At 43.6% G+C, this 25,359-nt stretch overlaps 2 protein-coding genes across 3 annotated transcripts in view; both read right to left on the minus strand.

The window, feature by feature from the left end:
- Positions 1 to 388: 388 nt before the first annotated feature.
- Positions 389 to 4,259, minus strand: gpr184 (G protein-coupled receptor 184). Its single transcript, XM_079514461.1, has 2 exons — positions 4,081 to 4,259; positions 389 to 2,318 (listed from the first exon to the last, which is right to left on the minus strand). The coding sequence occupies exon 2, from the start codon at positions 2,288 to 2,290 to the stop codon at positions 1,268 to 1,270; it is 1,023 nt and encodes a 340-aa protein (XP_079370587.1). The 5' UTR covers positions 2,291 to 2,318; positions 4,081 to 4,259; the 3' UTR covers positions 389 to 1,267.
- Positions 4,260 to 23,445: 19,186 nt separating this feature from the next.
- prkd2 (protein kinase D2) overlaps positions 23,446 to 25,359 on the minus strand; it is a 77,714-nt gene continuing 75,800 nt past the window's right edge. Inside the window, exon 19 of one of the 2 annotated variants that reach the window (XM_079514208.1) lies at positions 23,446 to 23,884. In XM_079514208.1, coding sequence (XP_079370334.1) covers positions 23,657 to 23,884 — 228 coding nt within the window. In that variant the 3' untranslated portion in view covers positions 23,446 to 23,656. The remainder of the gene's footprint in view (positions 23,885 to 25,359) is intronic. The other variant, XM_079514207.1, reaches the window with a different exon arrangement.

Raw genomic sequence — 25,359 nt, forward strand, 5'->3', positions numbered from 1 at the left:
ACGAACATTTTTCATCTTAGTTTTAGTCGATGAAATCAACACTGTACATGACATTGGCTGGATGTGCTGCTGGCACATTTGACAATGCAGACAAAGGGCCGTGTATTTAATCAGCAAACTCAAGCTGTGGGTGCAGTACTTAGTTTAGACAGTTTTTGGTTTAGACTAGTCATTGGTTAGACCAGTCATTAGTCCTACAATTACAACCTATCTCAAACCCTCACCCTAAACATAACCTCCTACGGGGCAGCACACCTAAACCTAACCTTAACCCATGTCTAACCAAGTATGCACCCCCTCAGCCAGCAATAGCATTTTCTAAGCTTGTTAATACCATAGAAAAAAACAGATATTCACATAAAAAAGGGGGGACGGAATGTAAACAATGCACTGTAAACAACTGTATTCCATTCACATTTATTTATCTTTACTAGTACAATCATTATATGTATCATACATTAAATAACACTGTCATGCTAAGTAATTGGCAGCCTTTGATATGTCTCATCATGGACGGGTATGCGTTTAGCTAAATTGGCGCCTCGCACACACACACAGAAAACACAAGGGCCCTCCAGACTAGAGTCCAGCCCCAACCAGAAGAGGTGACCCCTTGAGGAGCTCATCCATGTGGAAGAATAGCTTATAGGACGACGGCGCAATTAAAGAGCACGGACTGAGATGCATGTTCAAACCACAGTGCAGGATATTAAAAACACAGATAAAAAGGTAGAGGTCTTCCTTCCTCAGATGATCAGCCTGTTTGATACAAGGGTTGACGACGGGCATGTAAACAAGACCCTCACGACACACACAGATTATCTACATATAAGCAGCCATGCACAAGTGCACGTACATAAACACACACACACACACACACACAGTGGCGTGCACAGACATTTAGAGGGGCAGGTGCTCAAGTGAAAAAAGGGCACCTTGTGCAGCGCGTGGAACCGTCCGGTTGCCTTAATAGTGTGAGATTTATAGATTGTGGGGCCTAAATAATATATTAGAAGCTTTTTATCAAGAATTGATCAATGTCACCATGGTCCACATACTGTACAGTGTACACTGTACAAAGGGGCACATTGGTTTTTTTTTAAGGGCACATTGCCAAAAGGGCAGAGGGTGCTCTAGCACTAGTGCCTATCTGTGCACGCCACTGCACACACACACGTCTCACACACACACACACACACACACACACACACGCGCACACACACACGCGCGTGCGTGCACACACACACACACACACACACACACCCCTTCATATTAAGTTATCAGTGGACCTTCGAGTAGTGTTATATGCCGTTAACGGACAGGCCTGTCGCGAGTGTGTCCTCTTATTGCCACTCCAGAACTGTTTGACCTCCGCCCGCACGCCGTTGCTGACCAACACGTACAGCACGGGGTCCACCACACAGTTCAGGCTGGACAGCGCCAGCGTGCACGAGAAGTAGAAGTGCATCTTGTCCTCAAACTGGCAGTACTTCCCGCCCGCCTCCACGCTCTTGCTGAGGTAGAAGACGAGCGAGCGCACCAGCAGCAGGATGTGGTACGGCGCGTAGCAGACGGAGAAGATGCCGATCACGCCGTAGGAGAGCAGGCGGACCTTCCTCTTGGACGGGGCGCTCAGGCCGGGGCTCTGGCCCACGGTGGCCAGCACCCTCCAGTAGCTCACGGCCAGGATCAACAGGGGCACGACGAAGGCCAGGCCCACGCGCAGCAGGTTGAACAGGGCCATGTTGGTCTGTATGGGGTAGGTCTCGTAGCAGCGGTCGTTGTTGTTGACCTCGTCGTGGGCGTCCTTCAGGTTGTCATAGTACAGGATGAGCACGTGCACCACCACCACCACCACGTACACGGCGGCCGACTGGGCCCAGGCGTAGCGCCACGTGCGGTGGGTCTTGGAGCGGAGCGGGAAGGTGACCACCAGGCAGCGGTCCACCGAGATGCAGCAGAGCAGGAGGATGCTGATGTACATGTTGGAGTAGTAGAAGAAGCCGGCGATGCTGCAGGACACCGGGCCCAGCTTCCAGTGGTGGTCGTTGCGGTAGTAGTTGATCCACAGGGGCAGCGTGAAGATGAAGAGCAGGTCGGAGATGGACAGGCTGAGGAGGAAGATGCCCAGGACATTTTGGTTCCTCACTTGCTGGAAGATGGGGCCCAGAGTCAGTACGTGGAAGATCAATCCAAAGATAAAAGCCAGGATATACACCGACATCAGGAAGTCACTGATAGCGCTGGCTTCGATGTGGACACACACCGAGTGGTTTGTTGAGTTGTTCATTGTTGCCACAGTCCAGATAGGGGCTCACCTGTAAGAACAAAGAGGTAATTTAATTATATATACCTGTATTGAAAGGATAATCCTCTTGAGTTGCCTCATCTCATTTTAGAGGGGGACCTCAATTGGGTTAATTATTAGCTCAAGCTATTGTAATATCTTCTAGAATAGTCAAATACATCACTCCTCCCTAATTCATGACTCACTGGGCTCCATTTGGCCACCCTAGTAGCAGATGCTCTTAATCCTGAGCGATTTACATTAAGCAAGAACCCTCTCTGCGGATTGGAGTGCAGTAATGGCTTTTAGCTGCATAGAGACACACAGGGACTACAAATTTCACGCCCCCAAATGAGACAGCGTCCCCACTTCTGGTCCGTTGGCACGGATACTGCAGGCCAGCCCATAGAAGTCCTTTGAAATTCAACTGTAGTTAGCCTACTTTTAAAATAATATGAAATTAAATGAAGACTATATTGATTTGAATAAAAATATGTTTCCAAATGTATGAAGTGTCTTTGTCAACATATATTGTTGTTTTCTCAATAGAGGATGTATTTCACATTTAATTTACCACTTGAATGAGTTACCCATAATGTTAATGGAGCAGAGGGTTGACGGCAGACAGAGAACCTGTCGCTTTTACGGGACGTCACTGCCTTTACGAGGCTACGAGCGCCGACTTTGAAGAGTGGAATTCTTCCGACTGACTTTGTTATTTCATGTCTATATTTTGAACATGTCACAGGCTTACTATATATGTTCTACCTACCATGGAGCTCCGACGGTGTGTTTTACCGCTGTCAACTTGTTGTATAATTAACTTTGCTGAATAGTTGCATGGGAAAATAACCCAGCTAAATGGAGGAGTGACATCCTGACATTTTCAACTAGCTAGTGAATTCTCCAGATGAGTATTAATAATAGTCTTGCAAGATGCTGTTTAGATCATTTTCAACAAATACATAGCATATAAAACGAAATACAACAAATATATCTGGGTATTGAAAACCTCAAGGGATGCATCCGTGACGTATATACCGTGCGACCACTTTGACTTGAGATTTACAATGCTAGCACTTTTCACAAACTGATGGAGTATATTATAGTACATTGTAGGATGTATATTGAAATGGCAGGTATGTGACATTGAAAAGGACAAATTAAACATGGGACACTTATTAGAACACAAAAAAAATCGCTATAGCCTCAGTAATGAACCAGTGAAATTAGGGTATTTCATGATGCCTCTCATAGGGATTGCATTGGCAGCTGCAGTACACAGTTGAAACGGACCAGAAGTGGGGCCGTTGTCTCATTTGGGGGCGTGAAATTTGTAGTCCCTGTGTGTCTCTATGGGATTGAAGTATTTCTTCCGTTTAGAGTGTCATGACTTCCTCATGCTCACTCTAGTGAAGACAGCAATTTGTTTCAATATGAATGAAATTAGATCCCATCCTCACTATGATCTGTTCTGGTGTGGAGAACAAAGTATTTGATGTGTACGCGTAGCCGCAACTCTAGATTCATCCCATTATAAAAACAATCTAGAGTTGCAAATTGCAGCTAGTGTACGTGTGTTCTCTTACTAAATGTAACGACTTCTTCTGATACCATATGGTTTAATAGAATCTGAGAGTAGAGAAGAAAAAGGACATTTTTTCAGACAAAATTGTCAGGAAATGCAGAGTGAATTGAACCCAAAGGCAAAGTTGCAACATGCAAACAGAAGAGTTCAATCAATTCAATCAAAGTATTTAATAATAAAGCTTAAGGAGAAAAGGCAAACTTACAACCAAGTAATTCAGGCAGTAGTAGGCAGTCCACAAATTAAAAAAGTTCCAGGTAAACAATCAAAAACTCCAGGCAAAGTACATCATGTCAAAGTATGAGCTGGCACTGCATGGCAGTGTGTTTGTTAATGAGTTCATGTAGTAGGTGGCTTAATTGGAGGAGTGGCCACAGGTGTGTACTGGGCATGTTGGGCTGGTGAAATGGCAAAAATATGGCCAGAGGCAGACACAGAAAGAGAGAAATAGACAGTCAGACCGGTCCATGACAGAAATAAGGAAACATTCACTCTCTCCCCCTCCTCCCTTATTTTATATATGAATTATGCTTGCATGAATGCTTAATTGAAATAAAATGTGTCACAGTAGGGGTAGGCAACCTTAGGCACAGGTGCCAACATTGCCACAAGGGAGGGTGATCACTAACCTGACTCCTCCAGATGGGGCAGCAGAGAGTACACTGGGTTCCCCCCCTCCTGGACCCAGTGTACTCTCTGCTGCCCCATCTGGCGGAGTCAGGTTAGGTGATCACTGGCACTCTACTAGAGCAACTAGAAAAAGTGCTCCATCCTCAGAGCACAGGTCTCCTCTCCACACTCCACCAGGTCAGGAACGTTTGTGAGTCTTTGGACGAATTGTGTAGGCGTAATATAAACAATAAATAAATAAAATAGGTCAATGTTAAAAGAGTGGCATTAATTGTTCCTCAATGTAGTGGAAATGTGTGTTCAAAGTTTCACAGCAATTGGACGCGTTCATGATTCGAGGCATTTTGTTCAAAACGGGCCACATGCACACACAGATGTCAATCTTAGCCATTAGCCAACCACGATAGAATAAACAATTAAAAAAAACACACACAGATCCGTCTTGATCACATGACACTAGACGAACCCACCACGGAGCCTAATTGCCCTGTAGGCCAGGCAGGGACGAATAGTTTTCATAATCCTCATGGGGGCCCGTGTCGCGCTCATGAACACGGCAGCAGAGCCTATTTGTGCACGGCTGCACGCGCACCTGCAGCCCATCAAGTATAATTTATGCTTCGTCCCGCGATGGTGTCGCGCACGCAGACCTCTACGCTCCCAACAGTCGCATCTGCGATGCGATGTGAGCTTGTATATCAGCTGTTCTCTGTGCGCAATACTGTTGGGCTTTGAAGTATAAATGTCTCCTAGGGTGCACCTCACTAGCCAACTCACAAGACGAGGTTGAATGGACTGAAACCAGCGCTCCCCAAAACAACAGGTTTGGAGATCTGTTGGGAATTGATTACATGAAACAGTCACCCGTGTGCCCAGTCCCAATGTTTGTAAACAAATAATTGGTCTGAAAAAAATGTTCTGGCGAATAATTAAGTGAAACAAAATGAAAATTCAGTCTGTGTGTCAGGCTAATGGCTGTACCGATTTGCGTGATATTTGGATAACATCTGAAGGACTAATATATATATAAAAAAAACATAAGTCGGCCTCCTGGTGGCACTATAAAAGGCAGATTTGAAAATACAGGGCTGACGTTTTTTTTTACAAACCTTTACGCAGATCGGTGCATCAATCATAGCCAATCAGGATGGAATAATATGAAAAATCAAACAGATCCGTGTTGATAACATGACTATAGAGATCATGTGTATACCGATTTGGGTGAAATTTGGATAAAATAACTGAAGGAGTAATATCAAAATTGTGTTTTACATAAGTCAGTCTGCATGCTGATGGTCGCTATAAAAGGCAGATCTATGTGAAAAATGCAGGGCAAAGGTTTTACACAGATCGGTGCAGTTATCTAACTATGCACCAAGTCTCTGTGTGTATATTGTGTACGTGTGTACGTCTGTAATCCACGTAACTCGAGAACCGTGCCACGCGTTCCACACCACCACAGGGAGTGCAGTGCCCAGTGTCGAGTCGGTCGGAACCCACGGTTGTCTAGAACCGACCCAAAAAGGCCTCTGCCCGGGCTCTGGACCGGGCCCCTGCCATGCAGGGTCCATATGGAGATGGTTTGTTCTGACCTCACAACACTCCATATATTTGGGTATGCCTTGACACAGAACTCCATAAGATGGCCTGTTCTGACATCCCAACACTCCATATTTGGGCATGGCTGACATAGAACTCCATATATTAGGAATAAAGGGACACAGAGAGACACGTACAGAAATCTGACATCATTCTGACGTCGGGCATAAAAAAGACACAGACATAATATCTGGGTGTGGCATGCATTTCCAATTAAGTAGACCAGTGCCCAACAGGCACCACCGTAGAGGCCCCACGGGGCAACTCTCTAGTACAGGGGTTCTCAACCCGTGGGTCGCGACCCCTCAGGGGGGTCGCCACATTATTTTGGGGGGGGTCCCCCAAATAATTAATATGCAACTGAATGGCTGGAAAATGGAAATGAAGAGTTTACATATAGTACACATAGTACATGCATACACCTTCCCTAATGATTACATCTGGTTTCAGTATTTATTTATGGTGTATTGTCTCTACCTTCATCAGTTATTTATTCACTTACACCTGTGATACTATAAACTGTGATTACTCTAGGCTTGTATTTATATACCTCCTCTGATTGCATTTTTGCACTTATCTCTTGTGATACTCTGTGATACTGTACTTGTACATTGCTGCTATTGTGTATTGTCTTCTGTTTTGGAAAGCGTCATGTACTACTGCACTTTTGCCCAAGACAAATTTCCCCTCGTGGGACAATAAAGTATATCTCATCTCATCTCATCTCATATTATTATGGTTATTGTAGCAGTCAATTTATATTGGGGGTCGGGAGGGGGCGGGGCGGGGGTCCCGAGACGTTGCCAAAGCATTTTCGGGGGTCCCCAGCCAAAAACGTTGAGAACCCCTGCTCTAGTAGGTAGAAATAAGAATTTAGCAAAAACACGGACGGACGGACGGACAGGGTGAAAAACATACTCTCTCCCATGCCATCAGCCTGCAGGAGGAGACAACGAGTCACTTTAATTTATTTCCAGTGCAGTGTATATACAGTAATATAGCTATGACAACACTGCAGTGGAAAATAAGTAATTACTGTACAATGTCTCTTAGTTATTATAGTATTACTAGTACAGTACTTGAGCATATTTTATATAGGCCTGCTAGAATCTGTATAGCAAGAGATAATACATTCAGCCTCTAGATGTCCCTCTTTCACAACACCTCTCCTTGCATTTTCTATTTCCTCTCTTTTCTAAGTCCTTGTCAACTGCAGCAAAGGCAGCAATCATGTATGTTAACAAGTATACGCAAGGAAAACACGGCGGCTGCTAGCTTATGGCTTATAGCGAAGCAGACCAGTAATTCTGAAGTTTTTTCCGGGTTGTCAAAATTATTACAATTTGGGGGATCGAGAGCAATACTTTTCATTCACATATTTGGATGTATTATTTTCATAACATTTCTATCTCCTTTGGGCACCCCTAAAATAGACACTTGTGCTTTCTAAGGGGGTGATTTGGAGCCCCAATGATGAATACAAAATGAATATCAACATCCTGAATATCAAACAGTATTAGGATGTTGATATTAATTTTGTATTCATCCTTAGGGCCCCAAATCACCCCTTAGAAAGCACAAGTGTCTATTTCAAACACAAAGTGTTTTTGACAGCAACTCCCCTCCCTTTCTAAGTATTGGACAGTATTAGGATGTTGATATTAATTTTGTATTCATCCTTAGGGCCCCAAATCACCCCTTAGAAAGCACAAGTGTCTATTAGTCTAGCACTTCTAGCAGTATCAAATATAGATCCCTGGGGGACCTCGGTCAACAACCTGTAGAGGTTGTTGACCGAGGTCCCCCAGGGATCTATATTTGGCCCCCTTCTTTTTTCTCTCTAGTATTCTGATCTATTCACTGAACATAGCTCTGATAAACAAGCTTAGCTCATGAGCATGTAGATGTGCTATAGTTTCACCAAATCTATATATTATGGCATGCCCAGAATAGGCGAACTATAGTAAAATACGCACATCACTTTGTGGAGGTGCTGGGTTCAAAAAGTGACATAGGAAAGTTGCCTTGGCTCGAAACGTTTTTTTTGATTGATTGAAATATTTATTAACAGTTTGCAGAATTACAGTACATTTCAAGCACAAACTCAATACAAAGGCTGTTAACTGTGAGTGGACGACCCAATTAAGCATTACACTTGTTTACAAGAGGGTCCACCATGTTCAATTCATCAAAACATTTAGAGACGTACAAATAGACACTTCTATCGTCGTCAATAAATAAACCTTTTGGAGCATATGAGTGTGCGGGTTCCCTTCTCTTTTCCTATGCCCAGAATAGGGTTCATGACATTACTGAAAAATACTGGTCATGATGACCAGCATGCATACCTGAACGTCATCACGAACCAACTTGGAAGATTTACGTTTGTGCCGAGTACTGACTCACTGGATTCTCCCTGATGGAGATTCCCGAGAAATCATTTCCAACAAAGGCTAACTCTAATCATCATATCCTCGTATCTAAATGAAGAATGGCAAGAATGAGCTGTTCAGGTTTTGAAGAGTTATGTCTTGCATAACTATTGTGTATTTCGTAGTTTACATTTGACAGGAAATGTTGAATTCCTTACTGGTAACTCATATTGTGTCTTGTTTTGTCTGTGGCTACTTTTCTGTCTCCAAGGCTATTCTTCCACTATCTCAGAATCATTTGATAGTTCAATAGCTTTCTTTTTTCTTTTTTCTATTGGCTATCTTCTGTGTCAAATTCAATTCCTCAGGGAAGGTCTATGGTCTGTTTGTAGGGCTAGGATGCATTCTAATGCCATTATTGCCTGCACAGATAGGCTTTTGAATTGAAAATCAATAATGGAGAAGTCATTAAGGATCGGATCATAGCCTCAAGTGGCCACACGATGTACGCGCGCGTGTGTGTGTGCGTGTGCGTGTGCGTGTGTGTGTGTGTGTGTGTACATTCACAGTTAAGTTTCTCACCAATCAGACTTGTTTGAATAACTGTGTAACAAATTGTTTTTCACCTTTTACTAAACAATAAGACTATGATTAGTTTGACTAAAAGAAAATACATAGAATCAACTATCACATCTGATTAAACAAGTGAGTCAGTGACAAAGATAGCAGCTCAAACAAGTCTTTTTTCTATTCCAGCCAGGGCTTTTCCCTTATCGGTTTCCATGTCAACTGATGTACCGTATACACAGTTCTATAAATCATAACCTACACATATGACTATATTTATATCTGTTAATGCCACTCTTAATACTGTCAATATGCTATCTATGCTATCTATCCATGACCTGACGAAGATGTAATTGACACATCGAAACGTTGTCACTTTTTACCTGCACCCTGTTACTAATAAAATAAGGGCCTAAATCGTCTGAGCTGCTCCAGTGCCTTCTTGTTCGCATGTCAATATGCTGTTGGTGCACTTACATTTATATAGTCCTGATTGTATCTCTTTTTCAGTATACAACTTGCGTGCCGTAACTGCTACCATGACAAAAAAAATTCCCCTAGCAGGATCAATAAAGGTCTATCTATCCAGGTATTTACAAGTTCGGTCTCTCTTACACAATGAGCCATGTTTAGGTGTCAAATCTGGTTATGTCTTGTTGCTGCTACACAGTCTGACACCACAAATGCTTCAACTTGAACATCAGCTAAACCTCAGGCCCTCATTTCAAGAAGTAGGATGTGTGTCAATAGTCAAATACTGTTCAAAATGGGTTGAATAGAGGAAGGGAGCGCTGCTGTGGTCCTTTGTTTGTTGAACTGAATACAGGTGCTCGTTGGCGAGGTTAAATCATGACAATAAAGAAGAGGATCCAAGGCACTCTGTTCCAGTGAGGTGAAGAAAAGCCTTTTTATTTGGCAAAGAACATTACAAAATGTTCAAAATGGGTTTCTTTTGAAATGCACTTCCACCTCCTACATTCACTCCCTAATACCATGGCCGTGTGCCATTATTGACCTTGGTTTTCCAGTACATTTCCAGGATTCTTTTGGCAAGATGTATTTCATTCTGTGCATGGTTGTGGTAATTAACTGGTGAGATATTGTTGGAAAAAAACATTCAGATCTGCCGAGAAGAAGCCATAGCTCCATAGATGTTTTTATGTTATTTCTTTGTGATTCATACAACCACAGGCATGCCATTGACAGCGTTTTATTGGGGACTAGAGAAACTGGAATAACAGAATTGCTTTTTACCAATATTTTTTATAGAATTTTCTATACAACTTTCAGAACCTTTCCATTATTTATTCTGTTTTCCTCAGCTAGAAAGAACTGCCGTACTTGATATTATTCTGTTTTTGTCCTTGCATTCAGTGACTCAACTAGAAACAACTTGCTGTACTTGATATTCATTCTGTTTTTGTCCTTGCATTCAGTGACTTAACTAGAAACAACCAATTTGTAATTCTACAAACTGTTAATACATTTTTCAATCAATCAATCAATCAATCAAAAAAAACACGTGATATTCTTATATCACAAACCTTTGAACACATGCTCATGCATCTCCGTTACTGTTACCGATGTCCTCACCTGTCAACTTTGTTATTGATTATGTCCTCACCTGTTATTGATCAGGAAGAGGACAACCTTCACAAGAGAGTCCTCTATAGTCACGTACGGTCACTGACTTGAAGCCATTAAGTCACCGGCGTCCCACATGATGCTCTCGACGAGACTGCCACACTCACTGAAGAATCTCCAGACAATAAAGAGAAGACAATGTTGGTTTTGAAATGTCTCTGCCCGCGACTTCTGCTTTACTCCGCAGTGTAGATGTCGTCAACAAGCCCAGAGTGTGTGTGTGTGTGTGTGTGTGTGTGTGTGTGTGAGAGAGAGAGAAAGAGAGAAACAGATCAACCACAGGAGAAGACAGCTCCGGGAGGAGGCGGGCAAGTATTATGATTCACACGTGCATGCCGTGTGCATGGAGGAAGTGGACCTTATGGCTGCTGGGGGGAGAACCAGGCTAGCAGGCTAGACGAAACCTGCCCAAGTGCAGATGTGGGGGAAAACATACATACATCACTGTAGAGCAGACAGGGACGCTGAAACTGTGTGGGTTGCCAGACGCAAATCTAGCATGTTCAATGGTCATTTCCAACCTATGGGGTTTCAAATCCTATAATGAGTGCTTTAACCGCTGTTGCATGTGTGGTATATATCAGGATACTTTGATATGATACTTATAACACAACTTTATAATGGATGTTTGCATTCTCCAGAAAGTGCCGCAATGCAGTAGAATAACTTAAAACCCGTTGCCAAAGCCAGTCCAGATGATTAGTATATTGGAAGGGGTCTCTGAGTCTCTCGTGGGACACTCTGACACTTGGATTGATTTCCTATAGATTAAAATGGATGGTTGCCATGGAAACTGGCATGTGGTCCAGCAAGGTTGTGCTGAGGTGAAAGACTTATGGGATAGTTAGAGGTACGTGTTCTGAATCCAATATGTTACGCAGCTCTGTATAAATACTAAATGCTGGAGACTGTCCTGTCCTGTACTTCCTGACCATATAACAGAATGTGCAACGATTTGACCAACTGACAGACTCCGTTCACACTTGTGGATGTAACCAAATAATAACCTTTTGATACAAGTGGCTGGTCTCCGAACCTTTATTCTCTTCATCAATCATCATAATTCACCACACATGTTACTGTATCTATAAGTACACTAATAGTCAAACTGTGGATATATATATATATATATATACTGTATATATATCCATCCATCCAGCCATCTTCAACCGCTTATCCGTAGTCGGGTCGCGGGGGCAACAGCTCCACCAGAGTGCTCCAGACTTCCCTCTCCAGAGCAACATTAGTGACTTCCTCCTGGGGGATTCCGAGACGTTCCAAGGCCAATGAGTCGATGTGTTTCCTCCAACTGCGCCTTGGTCTGCCCCGGGGTCTCCTCCCAGTGGGACGTGCCTGGAGGACCTCCCTAGGGAGGTGCCCGAGAGGCATCCTAACCAGATGCCCGAACCACCTCAGCTGGCTCCTTTCCAGGCGAAGAAGCAGCGACTCTACTCCGAGTCTCTCTCGCGTGACTGAACTTCTCACCCTATCTCTAAGGGAGATGCCAGCCACACGTCGAAGAAAACTCATTTCGGCCGCTTGTATTCGCGACCTTATTCTTTCGGTCATGACCCACACTTCATGACACATAGGTGAGAGTAGGAACGAAGATTGCTCGGTAGACGGAGAGTTTTGCCTTCTGGCTCAACTCTCTTTTCGTCACAACAGTGCGGTACAGCGACTGCAGTCAGTATTGAGGCCAGTGACAGATTATCACCCATACTGTACATTAAACCAGGGGTTCTCAACCCGTGGGTCGCGACCCCTCGGGGGGTCGCCAAATTATTTTAGGGGGTCCCCAAATTAATTAAAAAAAAAAGAAAAAATTGATTTTTTTTTTCAAAAATAGCAGACCTGCAAGCTCGTAGCGCGCCACTCGGTGGCGCGCTATGAGCTTGTAGATCTGCTATTTTTCAATAGCTAAATTATAACAATGCTTAAAACACCAAAAGGGGTTCCCGCCCAAAATGGTTTAAGGTTATTGTAGCAGTCAATTTATATTGGGGGTCGGGAGGGGGCGGGGCGGGGGTCCCGAGACGTTGCCAAAGCATTTTCGGGGGTCCCCGGCCAAAAACGTTGAGAACCCCTGCATTAAACTATTGAGAAATTCTACAAACTCCCTCATAAATTGAACAACCTCATACAAAATCTAAATAAAATAAGACTTGAGACAAGATGCATTTGAGTGAGAGAAAGAAAGAAAGACGGAAAGAAAGCAAGAAAGAAAGAAAGAAAGAAAGAAAGAACTACTCAACATGTGCTTCATATAAATCCTTGTTATCTCCCGTGTGTGTCTTGACATTCCTGGTGACGTGGCTGTAGCTGCTGCTCATCGTAGCACTCTCATACATTTCCACCAGCCTCTTACTTCACCTCCTCCTGACCTTCTATGCCAATTCTTAGAACTACAAACTGCTGAAAAAAACTGAGCAGTGAGCACACTTCCCTCGTGTAGCTTGCTAGTAGCTGCTCACAATGCTGATGATACAGATACAGAAGCATATTCTACAGTATAGGCTACCTTTGTAGGCTACTTGTAAATCACTAGTCACTATGAGTGTCATCTAATATAGCTGAGGTTATGTAATCTGTGTACAATTCTGAATATAATGCTGTATATATAACCAGACAAACCTTGTCAAATGCTAATGCACTCTGTTTGGCCCAGGGCAAAAGATAGTATACACTGACCTGTGTTGAATAAACATTTATACCAGCTGTGAGTGTTGTGTATTGTAGCGTGACTAGAGTCCTGGAAAGGACACTATAGACCTACAGTTGGAGGCCATCGATATTGTCCTTTTCTTTTTGCTGAGGTTTGCGTGATCTGTGCAAAAGGACAGTTAACCCATTTTGGGCGGGAACCCCTTTTGGTGTTTTAAACATTGTTATAATTTAGCTATTGAAAAATAGCAGATCTACAAGCTCATAGCGCGCCACTCGGTGGCGCGCTATGAGCTTGTAGATCTGCTATTTTTGAAAAATCGTGAAAATATTTATTTCAGAAAACTGGAGGATTTAGAAGGATTTAAAAAAAAATTGAGGTCAGGCCTAAATGGGTCAAATGATAAGGGACAATATCGGTGGCACCCAACTGTATGTGGTCAGCGTTGCAATAGCTACTCTTAGGTTGGTTAGCGTATTGTTAGGTAATAGTTACTGAGGTTATACTTGTTTATTTGGGTTATTGTGTGGGTTATAGTTAGTTTAGTTGAGATGCAGTTGGTTAGAAGGGAGACCTGGCACAGGTGTATCCTGTGACGTCTGTTTCATTGGTGGAGTACGTTGGGCGCAGTTTTCTTTGTTTTTCATTTAAAGACTGTTGCGTGTAGTTCACACTAGATAATGAGCAGAGAAAGCTAGAGAGAAGGCTATACAAGTGACGTACATTTACTCCGTTACAGATTGTTCATGGATTTTCCTAATAAAGCTATATGAATTGAATGAAATACTTGTAACCTTTTCCTTTTTAGATGCAACAGTACTTTCCTGTGAGCAAGATGAGGCTGTCAAGTCATATCTCGGCCGGTTTCAAGGGGGGTGGGGGGTTGGGGGGGGGACACAACAGATGACGGCATGATGCTAAAGAGGGGAAGAACTAAATGTTGCCTCGTCGTCATCTCCTCTCTTTTATTTCCATCTCCACTGAGAACTGACTGTGTCCGACTGCAGTCAGATTTATGATGCCGTCTCAAAGCAGCTGGATATGTTCAGTGGATCATGAGTATGATGCCTAAATGAAGTAAAACAATGATCGCTCCTGTGTGTGTGTGTGTGTGTGTGTGTGTGTGTGTGTGTGTGTGTGTGTGTGTGTGTGTGTGTGTGTGTGTGTGTGTGTGTGTGTGTGTATGCATGCAGGAATGTACTGTCTGTAATGATGGCTGGGTTTCAAATCGGAAGGAGCAGTCATGACAATGACTTATTATATTAATATAGGAAAACTATATTTTATTTGTAATCCCAATTACCAAACAGCATGCTATACCCTCTGTGTCACGGTTATGTGGCAAGTACACATTATTGTTCTATTATTATTTTTTACCGGAACAGGGCTAGTTTCCCAACATCATGTAGGAAAATTAAGAGTTATTGAAGCAGTCTTTCTTTCTGTGTTGGACTATGATGTCATCTATAGAAAAGCTGCTCCTTCTGTCCTCAACAAGCCCTTGGATGCAGTTTATCACTCTGCTCTGCGATCTATATCTGGTGAACCTTATAGAACTCATCACTAATTCCTATAGGACAGAGTGTGCTGGCCTTCCTTGGCCGACAGGCGGAATAAACATTGGTATCTGTTTATTTTTAAGGCAATTGATGGGACTTTACCGTTGTATTTTAAAGCTCTGCTGGATTGGAATCCTGTAACACAGGGCTTCTCAACCTTTTTGGCCGGGGACCCCCGGAAATGCTTTGGCAACGTCTCGGGACCCCCGCCCCGCCCCCTCCCGACCCCCAATATAAATTGACTGCTACAATAACCTTAAACCATTTTGGGCGGGAACCCCTTTTGGTGTTTTAAGCATTGTTATAATTTAGCTATTTAAAAATAGCAGATCTACAAGCTCATAGCGCGCCACCGAGTGGCGCGCTACGAGCTTGTAGGTCTGTTATGAAAAATTGTGGAAATCTTTTTTTTTTTTTTTTTTTTTATCTTTTTTTTTTTTTTTTTTTTTTGAAAATAATTTGGGGACCCCCTAAAATAATTTGGCGACCCCCCGAGGGGTCGCGACCCACGGGTTGAGAACCCCTGCTGTAACATATAGGACACGCTCCAGTCACTGGCTCACACTAAGGTTCCAAATGTAAACACAGAGATGGGGAAATTTGTTTTAGTGCCCCAGCCACGTGGAATGACCTACAGCTTAAATTAAAGATCTGCTCTCCCATTACATATACAGTCAATTTGTGTCTGCAACTGTTTTTTAAACATGTTTTAGATCATTTGACGAGCAAATGTTGCTGTTCTGTTAATCTGTTTTGTTTTTGAGTGGTGCAACCACTCCAAGGAACAGCAATGTCCGTGTTCACTCACCTATGTGACTCGTGTTAACCTATGTGACTCGTGTTAATGTGTGGACTCATGTGTGACTCATGAGTACCAGTAGGGGCGCTGTTGTGGCAGAAACAGAGACAGAGAGATGCACTGTTGCCTGCTAATATGAGAGAGAGAGAGAGAGAGAGAGAGAGAGGGGTGGGGGTGGGGATTTGCACCACTCAGTTCACACAGGTGTGATTTTTGTTTATTGCTTTGAAAATGTTGTATTATGTTGTACTGTATCTCAACGACACTGCAAATGAGGGTAACCTCAATGTCTCTCGGGAATAAATGAAGGTTTGAATGAATGAATGAATGAATGAATGAATGAATGGATGGATGGATGGATGAATGAATGAATGAATGAATGAATGGCTAAAAAATAGCCTGCCCAATCAAGTGAATGAATAGCTAAAAAATAGCCTGCCCAATCAAGTGAATGAATAGCTAAAAAATAGCCTGCCCAATCAAGTGTGCCTATTGATTTCAATTCAATTCAATTTCAATTCAATTTTATTAAAGTGTCAAATCACAACAAGTTGTCTCAAGACACTTTACAACAAACAAAGATCCACCCAGAGCAAGGAATATTGCGACAATGGTAACGAAAAACTCCCCTTTAGTCAGGCAGAACCCGACTCTAGGGTGGGCGGCCATCTGCCTCGACCGTGTCGGGGGAGAGGGGGGGGGAGTAGAGGGGGAATAGGAAGAAAGAATAGAAGAGAGATAGACAGGGTGGGCTCCATGGAGGGGCCTGGTCCACATCTGGTCCAGGTCGTGCACTGTGAGGCCGGGTCCATGGTCACACTTCCGGTGGGCTCCATGAAGTGGCCTGGTCCACGGTCGCACTCGGCAGTCAGTTGGGGGTTAATATTAGAGGTCCACGGAACTGCGAAGTGGAGGACGAAAAGAGACTCCGGGGAGGGATTCCCCGGATGTTGGGTTAGTGGCAGGCCTTACTGGAGCCTATACAGTGTATATTACAAGCACTGCTGGGAGATAAACCCACACAAACACTGTACAATTATGGTATTTAGCAGACACACAACACAGGTGCGGGGTTTGGCGGGAGGTTCCCCTTACTCAGTTCTCACCCTTATGACTTTATCGGGTGAGCGAGTACTGGAGACAAGTCTAGCTATAGGCTTTGTCGTAGAGAAAGGTTTTTAGCCTAGTTTTGAATGTGCAGAGCGTGTCAGCCCCACGGACCGAAGCAAAAAAATCCACCTGCTGGTGGCGCTATAACAGGCCAATGTGAAAAGGGTGGGATATATTCGTAGGAAAGTCTGTGAAAGATTTCACGTAAATTGCACGTTGCTTTCATGATTTGAGGCTTTTTGTTTCAAAAGGGTCAATCCTGCAAACTTTGAAAGCCAATGTTAGCCAATTAGGAAGGAATATGAAATATCGGACAGATCCATCTTGAACACATGACTATAGAGATAGTGTGTAACGATCTGCAGGATTTTTGGACAGAATCTGGAGGAGTAATATAAAAAAATGTGTTTTTCAAAAGTCAGCTTCCTGGTGGCGCTATAACGGGCCGTTTTGGAATTTTTGTGCAGAGGTTCATCGTTGGCATCCAGGGAGTGTGTGTGCAAAATTTGGCATCGACCGGGTTAACGGTGCCGGAGATTAGCTGATCACAGACGGACGGACGGACGGAGTGCAAAACATACTCTCTCCCCATGCCTTTGGCCTGGTGGAGACAATTAGACCCAGGCATGAGTACATTTCTCCAGGGTTGGGAGGATGGGGACAGTGATATCCCCAGACCCCATAGCACAGTGTGTGTCTGAACTCCTTGATCGCCGAGAGCTAATCAATGTGGTTCTCAATCAGATCCAGGGTTGGGTTAAAGCTGGTCAACGCCCAAAATGGACCAAGTAGCCATTATCTCCTATATTGACCGATGAGCCAGTCATCAAATGATTGCCTTAGGAATGTGACAAAAACATGTCAACATAATTCAAGGCTTCATGGGGTAAGTAATTGATAGAAAAGAATGTTTAGGAGTGAACAATTCCTTTAACCCATTTTGGGGTGGGAACCCCTTTTGGTGTTAGCATCATGTTATGCTTTAGCTATTGAAAAATAGCAGATCTACAAGCTCGTAGCGCGCCACTCGGTGGCTTAACTTACTATGGTAAACAGAAACAGCAAAACAGTAAACAAAACCAACGACCTTCAGAGTGGGTTCTGGTTATAATGGAGAAAAAAAGAATTAAGAAAAAAAAAAAGGGAAAGAACTTTGTGGAAACTTTATGGAAGGTTCTGGGTTACCCCTCGCCATCAAAAAGACCCAATAGTTTCTGAGATCAAGATACTTTTAGCAGTGAAGAATAAATATGAAAGGAATAATAATACATGCAATATAGGGTTCTTTAAACTAAGGACCACAATGGAAACAAGCCACTGGGGCTTTTGTGTTATCATTTCAGCATAACATTTGACTGTACTATCTGTACTGTTATTATTATTATTTGCACAAGCAGAGCGCGCACAAGTATTGTGGTCGTGCTGGCTTTTGTATGCGTATGCTCGGAGGTATATATACTTCTATGTTGATGGTGACGTAATTAAGATATGTTTCAATGTCGGGTTATAACTGGCCGTCGATGGTGACCTAATTAGGATAATGTTTCAGTGTCGGGTGAATTAAAGGTAATGTCTGTATGTAATCTGAAACCTATCTTTATTATGTCACCATCAAAAGCCAGTTTATAACCCGGCATTGATACATATCTTAATTACGTCACCATCAACATCTAGTATACGTATACTAGTGTACCTCCGAGCATACGCATAAAAAAGCCAGCCGACCACCGTAATACCGTATAGTACTTACAACTTACATATGTATGTATATGTATACATACCTATGTTACCTGCCGTTACCCAACCAATATTGACATATCGTAATTACCATATTACCAGCCAGTTATAACCCGACTTTAGTATTTAATTTCAATGTTTTACAGAGTGGCTGAGATTTGAAAGTCCGTAGTGGTCGACAGTGACTTGCGCGCTCTGCTTGCGCACTAGTGGGCCTACTTGTGTGCACTCGACTCGACTCGAGTGCAGTTCTAGTTTATTTTGTATTATTGAGCTAGCCCGTCCTATAAACAGCTATAGTGGGGCGACTGTGGCTCAGGAGGTAGAGCAGGTCGTCCAATGATCCGTGGGTCGGCGGTTCGAATCCCGGCTCCTCCTGTCTACATGTCGAAGTGTCCTTGGCCAAGACACTGAACCCCCAAATTGTTCCCAATGTGCTGGTTGTTACCTTGCATGGCTTCCACTGCAATCGGTGTATGAATGTGTGTGTGAATGGGTGAATGTAATGCACTATGTAAAGCGCCTTGGATAAAGGCGATGATTAGAGTGCCCCTCACTTCACACGGGTGTGATTTTTTTAAATTATGTCTTCACTTTACCCAATTTAGACAGGCTTTGTCTTCCTTTCCCATTTGATCAGATTTGCAGACACACATCCCTTGGTGTTTGTTCATAAGTGTCATAATTAATGCAAAAGAGAAAAAAAAGATTAGCATTTGAATATCAGGACAGCTAAACACTATACATCCAATCAGGACATCTAATGACACTTCGCGTGACATTTACAAATCCAAATCCAACAGCGAATCAGGCTGGAACCCAGGCTAATCTAAACAGCCACTATAGAGCACTGAAGTCTGACGTCAATATCGGTAGAGAGCGCAAATCCACGGGTTCATGTACTTTTTATTTGCATTGTAATCCCCATAGGGGGATTTTAGATCGCCTTATATATAATAACTGTGTTTGAAAAATAAACATGTCATCCCGGCCGTTTCACTCTTATGGATATGAAGAATCAACCGACTGAGAGAAAACGCTATTGTTACTGCTACTGAATTAGTTACATTTTCGCTAGAAACAGACTGGAAAAGTATTGTGCCGTCTCTGCTATAATTGGCAGCTTCCACATATGGCGGAACTGTGTACATGAATTACTACACATGATGTGAGGGCCAAATGTCCCCACACAAGTATAGTAGAATTTGGTAAATAAACATTGTGAGATTTTTTTCCTGGTCCCCACAAGAGAGACTGACGTTTTACTGTTACAATACAAAGACATGACTTTTAGAGTTAGGCTTACAATTAGTTAAATATTCAGATTGGCGTTATAGGGTTTGAATTGTTTTTCCAAGGAACGGAAACAAACAACGGAAGCACGCGTTTCTAAATGTGGAGTGAGCTGAGGAGGCTTTGTTAATTATTATGTTTGTATGTATAGTTATTCTGAGAGATATATTGTCATGTTGTTACATTTTGACAGCTTTGTTTATTCCATGAGATATAGCATATGCATGCTTAATTGCTTATTATAACAAATGATAACAGATGTTCAAGAAACAATTAACGGGGCGGAGGGGAAAGAGGGGGGGGTTCTGACAGTTCATACACAAAACAACAATATTGTTCAAAGTAGTTCTGTATTGTTAAAAATACTAGAATCCTCCATCCATATGTCATAAGTTCTATACATACATAGTTGACACTACATGAATTTAAAACTGTACGTGTGCAGAGCAGTCCACCCTAAGTATGTGTCGTACTGCATCTCTAACGTTAAGTACATCCAGTTGACATGAACAATATGCAACTTATTGACATGAGATAGTTGGCTGCTCGCCACAGTCTCGACACCACCTGCTTCTAAGTCCAAGTCATCCAAATGCACTACTGTATTAATATTAATCGTTACAGTCAGAGCACAGTCACTGAATGAAGGCTCCATTTCACTGGTGAGTTGTTAGCCAATCTTAATGCTCACGATGCGTCACGTTCCGACGCATCGCAAGCTTTTGATCTGCTATTCTCACCGAACGTTGGCCTATTTCAGGGAATGTTATAAGACTATATGACACGCCCGCAGAGTAGGGACGCTAGGGTCCACGAGACATGGGCATATACGTAAAGAACAGGATACCACAGACGAGGTGACAATATGTCTGCAACGACAAAATCGGACTACCACTTGAAGAGGTGGATGAGAGCGCATGGACAACACACTATGTCGCCATTATGTTAGATTGGTCCTAACTAATGTTCATGATAAAATACCACCATTTTTTCCTACTCAGTCTGTGTCTCATAGGAAGGCTGTGGGCAGTTCAGAAACCCGTCCACCAGTGACATCATCGATGGTGAATCCAAGCTAATAGAACCGGCAGGCTTTCTTTTCCTGAAAAGTTGCAATGCAAAAGTTGAAGCCATTGTTCTCACGATAATAAAAATCTAAATATATTTTAAAACAAATCTTGCCTAATGATGATGTCACTGGTGGACGGGTGTCCGAACTGCCCAAAGCCCTCCTATGAGACACAGACTGAGTAGGGAAAAAATGGTGGTGTTTTATCATGAACATTAGTGAGGACCAATTATATGAAGAGATGTTGAAAAGTGGTGAAGTGGTCCTTTAATAGCAGTCACGGCTAATAACCGCCTGTTTGACACATTCCACCCCGACGGCTGTAATACGGGTCTATGACTGTCGACAGAAAGACATTGTCCACTCGAGAAGAAAGCCTGAGCTGGCCAGGTTTCAGTCCAACCCATTGAGCACGAGTTCCATCAAGCAAATCCACAGAAAGCATGAACACATCAACACTCCAATTCCAGTTTTCAGAGTGAAACATAAATGTCTTTGCAAGACGAAGACTTTTTTTGTAGCCAGAGCCTCTGCAAGTCTTGAATTGTATAAGAAACATCATAATTCATATTGTTATTATGCAATGATGTTTTCCAATAAACCTGAAACAATTACTGGCACTGAGAACGGCTTTGATCACTCGAGGGACAGGAGATGAGTCGGTCCTCACCACAGCGGTGGGTAAGGACTGCAGTTCCAGGCACCACATTAAATGTCTTCAAAGGGATTCAATGTTTTCAGAAGCAGACACGCTTGCACACCTGCTCATTCTCCATCTACATACGATTGTTTGTGTGTCTCTTAATCCCTCCAGTCGGGTGAATTTGGGAGTTGTTCTTCTTTGTAAGCCTAATTGGGAGCCTATAATTTATACATTCACACAGAATGTAACAGACTGTCAATTTTTTAGTTGTGTCTGGCATTGTTAAAGAACATACTGATACAGAGTCTGACTCAATTCCTTGCACCCAAAACTGAGATTTACAGGGCTGTGCATTAGAACATAAGTTAGGTTGTCTAGAATACCAAGTAGCCTTGGGGGGTTTAGAAGGCACCAATCTCCATAAATAATTAAAAGATGAAGACAACGAAGAGGAAACGAGGGGAGGGGATATGGGAACGACTACGAGAAGGAATTATTTGTGTGCTGGGGCTACAACAAATTGCATTTGTTGAACTTTTGGTGTTAGCATTATGTTATGCTTTAGCTATTGAAAAATAGCAGATCTACAAGCTCATAGCGCGCCACCGAGTGGCGCGCTACGAGCTTGTAGGTCTGCTATTTAAAAAAAATCAAAGAACGACTGACATAAAAACATAGCTTTTTCAGAAAACTGTCAGGATGTAGAAGACATTTTTAGAATCTGATGGGTTAATATAAACCACTTAAACCCCCAGGGTAATCTTTAAAAATGTTTGCCTGATATTACATGCCCTAAATCAGTTATAACTCCACAACTACAGGGCCTAGAGATGCACAATCGTGGTGTCTATGCATAGGTGAAACCTCCAGCAGCAGTACCTGCCAGTACCCAGGCCAGTTATATTTAACCTCCTGAATGTACACGTTCCAGTTTTTCCAACCAAACGGCATACACATGGTTGTGGTGTGAAATCGTAGGTATACCGCCCCACCGGCAACCGGACTACAGCTCCTGATGATCCTGGCGGCCATTACAAGATGGGAGTGTCTGCGGAGTTGATGGGATGTTGTTGTTGTTGTTGTTTTTTTGTCAAAAACAATTCCAGGACGAGGAGCTTAACCCATTCTGACCTGAGATCAGATTCAAAAAATGTCTTCTACATCCTGACAGTTTTCTGAAAAAGCTGTTTCTATGTCAGTCGTTCTTCGACTTTTCAAAAATAGCAGACCTACAAGCTCGTAGCGCGCCACTCGGTGGCGCGCTATGAGCTTGTAGATCTGCTATTTTTCAATAGCTAAAGCATGACATAATGCTAACACCAAAAGGGGTTCCCACCCAAAATGGGTTCAAATGTTTCACTTCACGCTCACAATGTACTTATTTGTCGTAGATGCCTACGTGGTGCCTCTGGAATCAGCGTGTAGCGAAACAGGTTGGCATAGGAAAATATCAAACGGGTGAAAAAATGCAAATGAAAAACGTTTAGTCCCACCGGGGGATATTCAGTTTCAGCTTCACCCAGCTGATGGCTGCTCCGATGGTCATCATGACGAGCATTATTAAGTGACTTGCATATAGGGGACACTTCCGACATATCGCCGGGGGGCCGGAGCGAGAACCAGGGTCCTTGATCCGTTTTCCAGGTGGCCTCTCTTACCCATTCAGCTAAGGAAATAATGGAGGGGGATCTTTTTACGGCAATGTCATATAAACAATTTTCTTTGATTTATCTATACAGCGATCATAGTTTTTCCAGTAAAAGCCTCATCGTCCTCCTGGAATCCTCATTCACTAAATCTAACTGCTCCATCCGCCACCTCAGATGCCCCCCCCCCCCCCCCCCCCCCCCCCCCCCCCCAAATCCATTCCTGCTGCCCCGGGGGTTCCGTTCGCCCATGAGTTCACGTCCCCACTCTCCCCCTCTCACTATACTAGTGATCCTACACTGAAGGTCCTGCTTGGTGTTCAGAGGATGCTGACCATCTCACTAGTGGTCCTATACACGCTGAAGGTCCTGATTGATGTCCAGAGGATGCTGACCCCTCTCACTATAGTGGTCCTATACACGCCGAAGGTCCTGCATGCGTTGGTGTTCAGAGGATGCTGACCCTCTCCGTGAGGCCCTGCATGTCCGCGTCCTCGCCGGCCTCGTCCTCTTCGTCGGAGGCCGGCGCAGGCGGAGCCGCCACCAGATGTTGGGGGTAGGGCAGGGTGTGGTCGCGGGCAAACAGCTGCCATCGGCTGTCGTCGCTCTCGTGGGTGATGTAGCGCTCTCCCAGTTTAGTCTCCAGGTCCCTCAGGTCCAGCCATGCCTGGTAGTCCTGCAGGGTAAAAAAAAAACGAGAGAGCAGTGATGAGAAGCCGGAGCCGGTGTGGACAGACAGAGGAGTGGATTTCATTCGGCAGCTTTGAAATTAGATCAATGTCAACATTCTTTTCAATCACTTTACATCATTCCAGTAATGGTTTTTTGGAGTGTGTGTGTGTGTGTGTGTGTGTGTGTGTGTGTGTGTGTGTGTAACATACACCATGCTTTACTTTGTGGGGCAACACATTCATGTCATTATTCTCTAGTCCCTCTAAGTGGATAATAGTATTTTTTGTATGGTTAAAAAGATTTTAAGGGATGTGAAAGTTTAGCGTGTGGCCGCCGAATCTGTTTTGAAAAAGAAAATCTAGGCAAAGATAGAGAAAACTGACCCTCCAAAATGTTGCTGCCTTTTTTACATAGAATCCTATGGGGATGAGCTCAGAATGCAGCTGCTAAAAATCAAACGTGAAGCGATATAACGCGCCTATAGTTCATTTTCAATGAGACCTGCATTTTTGCGCGGAGCACTGGGGAGCAGTCGCGGTACGACAACGCAAGCGTATTTACGTGAGCGCGGCCCCATGAATTTGTTGCGCGCGTGCTCGTTGCGTGCACACGCCCGCGACTCACCAGACCTGGATACGCTTGTGTTGTCGCGCCCCTCCTGAGCAGACCTGGTGGAGACCTGTCGTTGATCCAGGGGGGTTAAGTAGGGAAAGCCAGTCTGAAAAGGTGGGTTTTGAGTGTGCTTTTGAACATGTCAAAGGTGGGGGCAGCTCTGATGTGGGCTGCATGGGAGTGAGTTCCACAATGAGGGGGCGGCCACTGCGAAGGCCCTGTCACCCCAGGTTCTCTTGTTGGACTTGTACCCCACAAGTAGGTTGGCAGTGCTTGACCTGAGTAGGGTTGGGATTCGGAACCGGGTCCATTTCAGACCCGGTTCAGACACTGCGGATCCGGAGCCGGTTCCATCGTTTTCTTTTATTAACGGTTCCCCAAACGGTTCTCATCAGTCGTCATTTAGCTCTGCTGTGTCTGTGCATGCATGCATGCAGAGCCAAGTTACTGGGGTGACTTCTACTACTTGACATGAGTGAGTAGATTAATCGTGTGACCTTGATTTTGAGATGTTTCCTCAATGTGGACGTGCAACTGGTGCAAGTTGAAAAAACAACCTTTGCAGGAAACTATGGCATCGCATGTATTGCACTTTGCGATGAGTGAGTGAGTGGGGCAGATACCACTGTTCTGTGCATTCAGCGAGCGGTCACCGCCACGGAGCGAGTGTGGTTAACAGAGAGGGAAATGACTCTGAGGATGAGCACGCAAAGTGCAGTAAATGCGATGCCATAGTTTCCTGCAAAGGTTGTTGCAAACTTGCACCAGTTGCACGTCCACATTGAGGAAACATCTCAAAATCAATCAACTATAGAGCCATGAATTTAATAAAAATCAATTTGTCTGCACTTATTTGTTACAACTTAT

This window comes from Electrona antarctica, assembly GCF_951216825.1.
Source record: "Electrona antarctica genome assembly, chromosome: 11".
Classification (NCBI taxonomy): domain Eukaryota; kingdom Metazoa; phylum Chordata; class Actinopteri; order Myctophiformes; family Myctophidae; genus Electrona; species Electrona antarctica.

What these genes read in the sequence shown, in the direction of transcription:
- gpr184 (XM_079514461.1), bottom strand. Translation starts at nt 2,290, where the DNA reads ATGAACAACTCAACAAACCACTCGGTGTGTGTCCACATCGAAGCCAGC.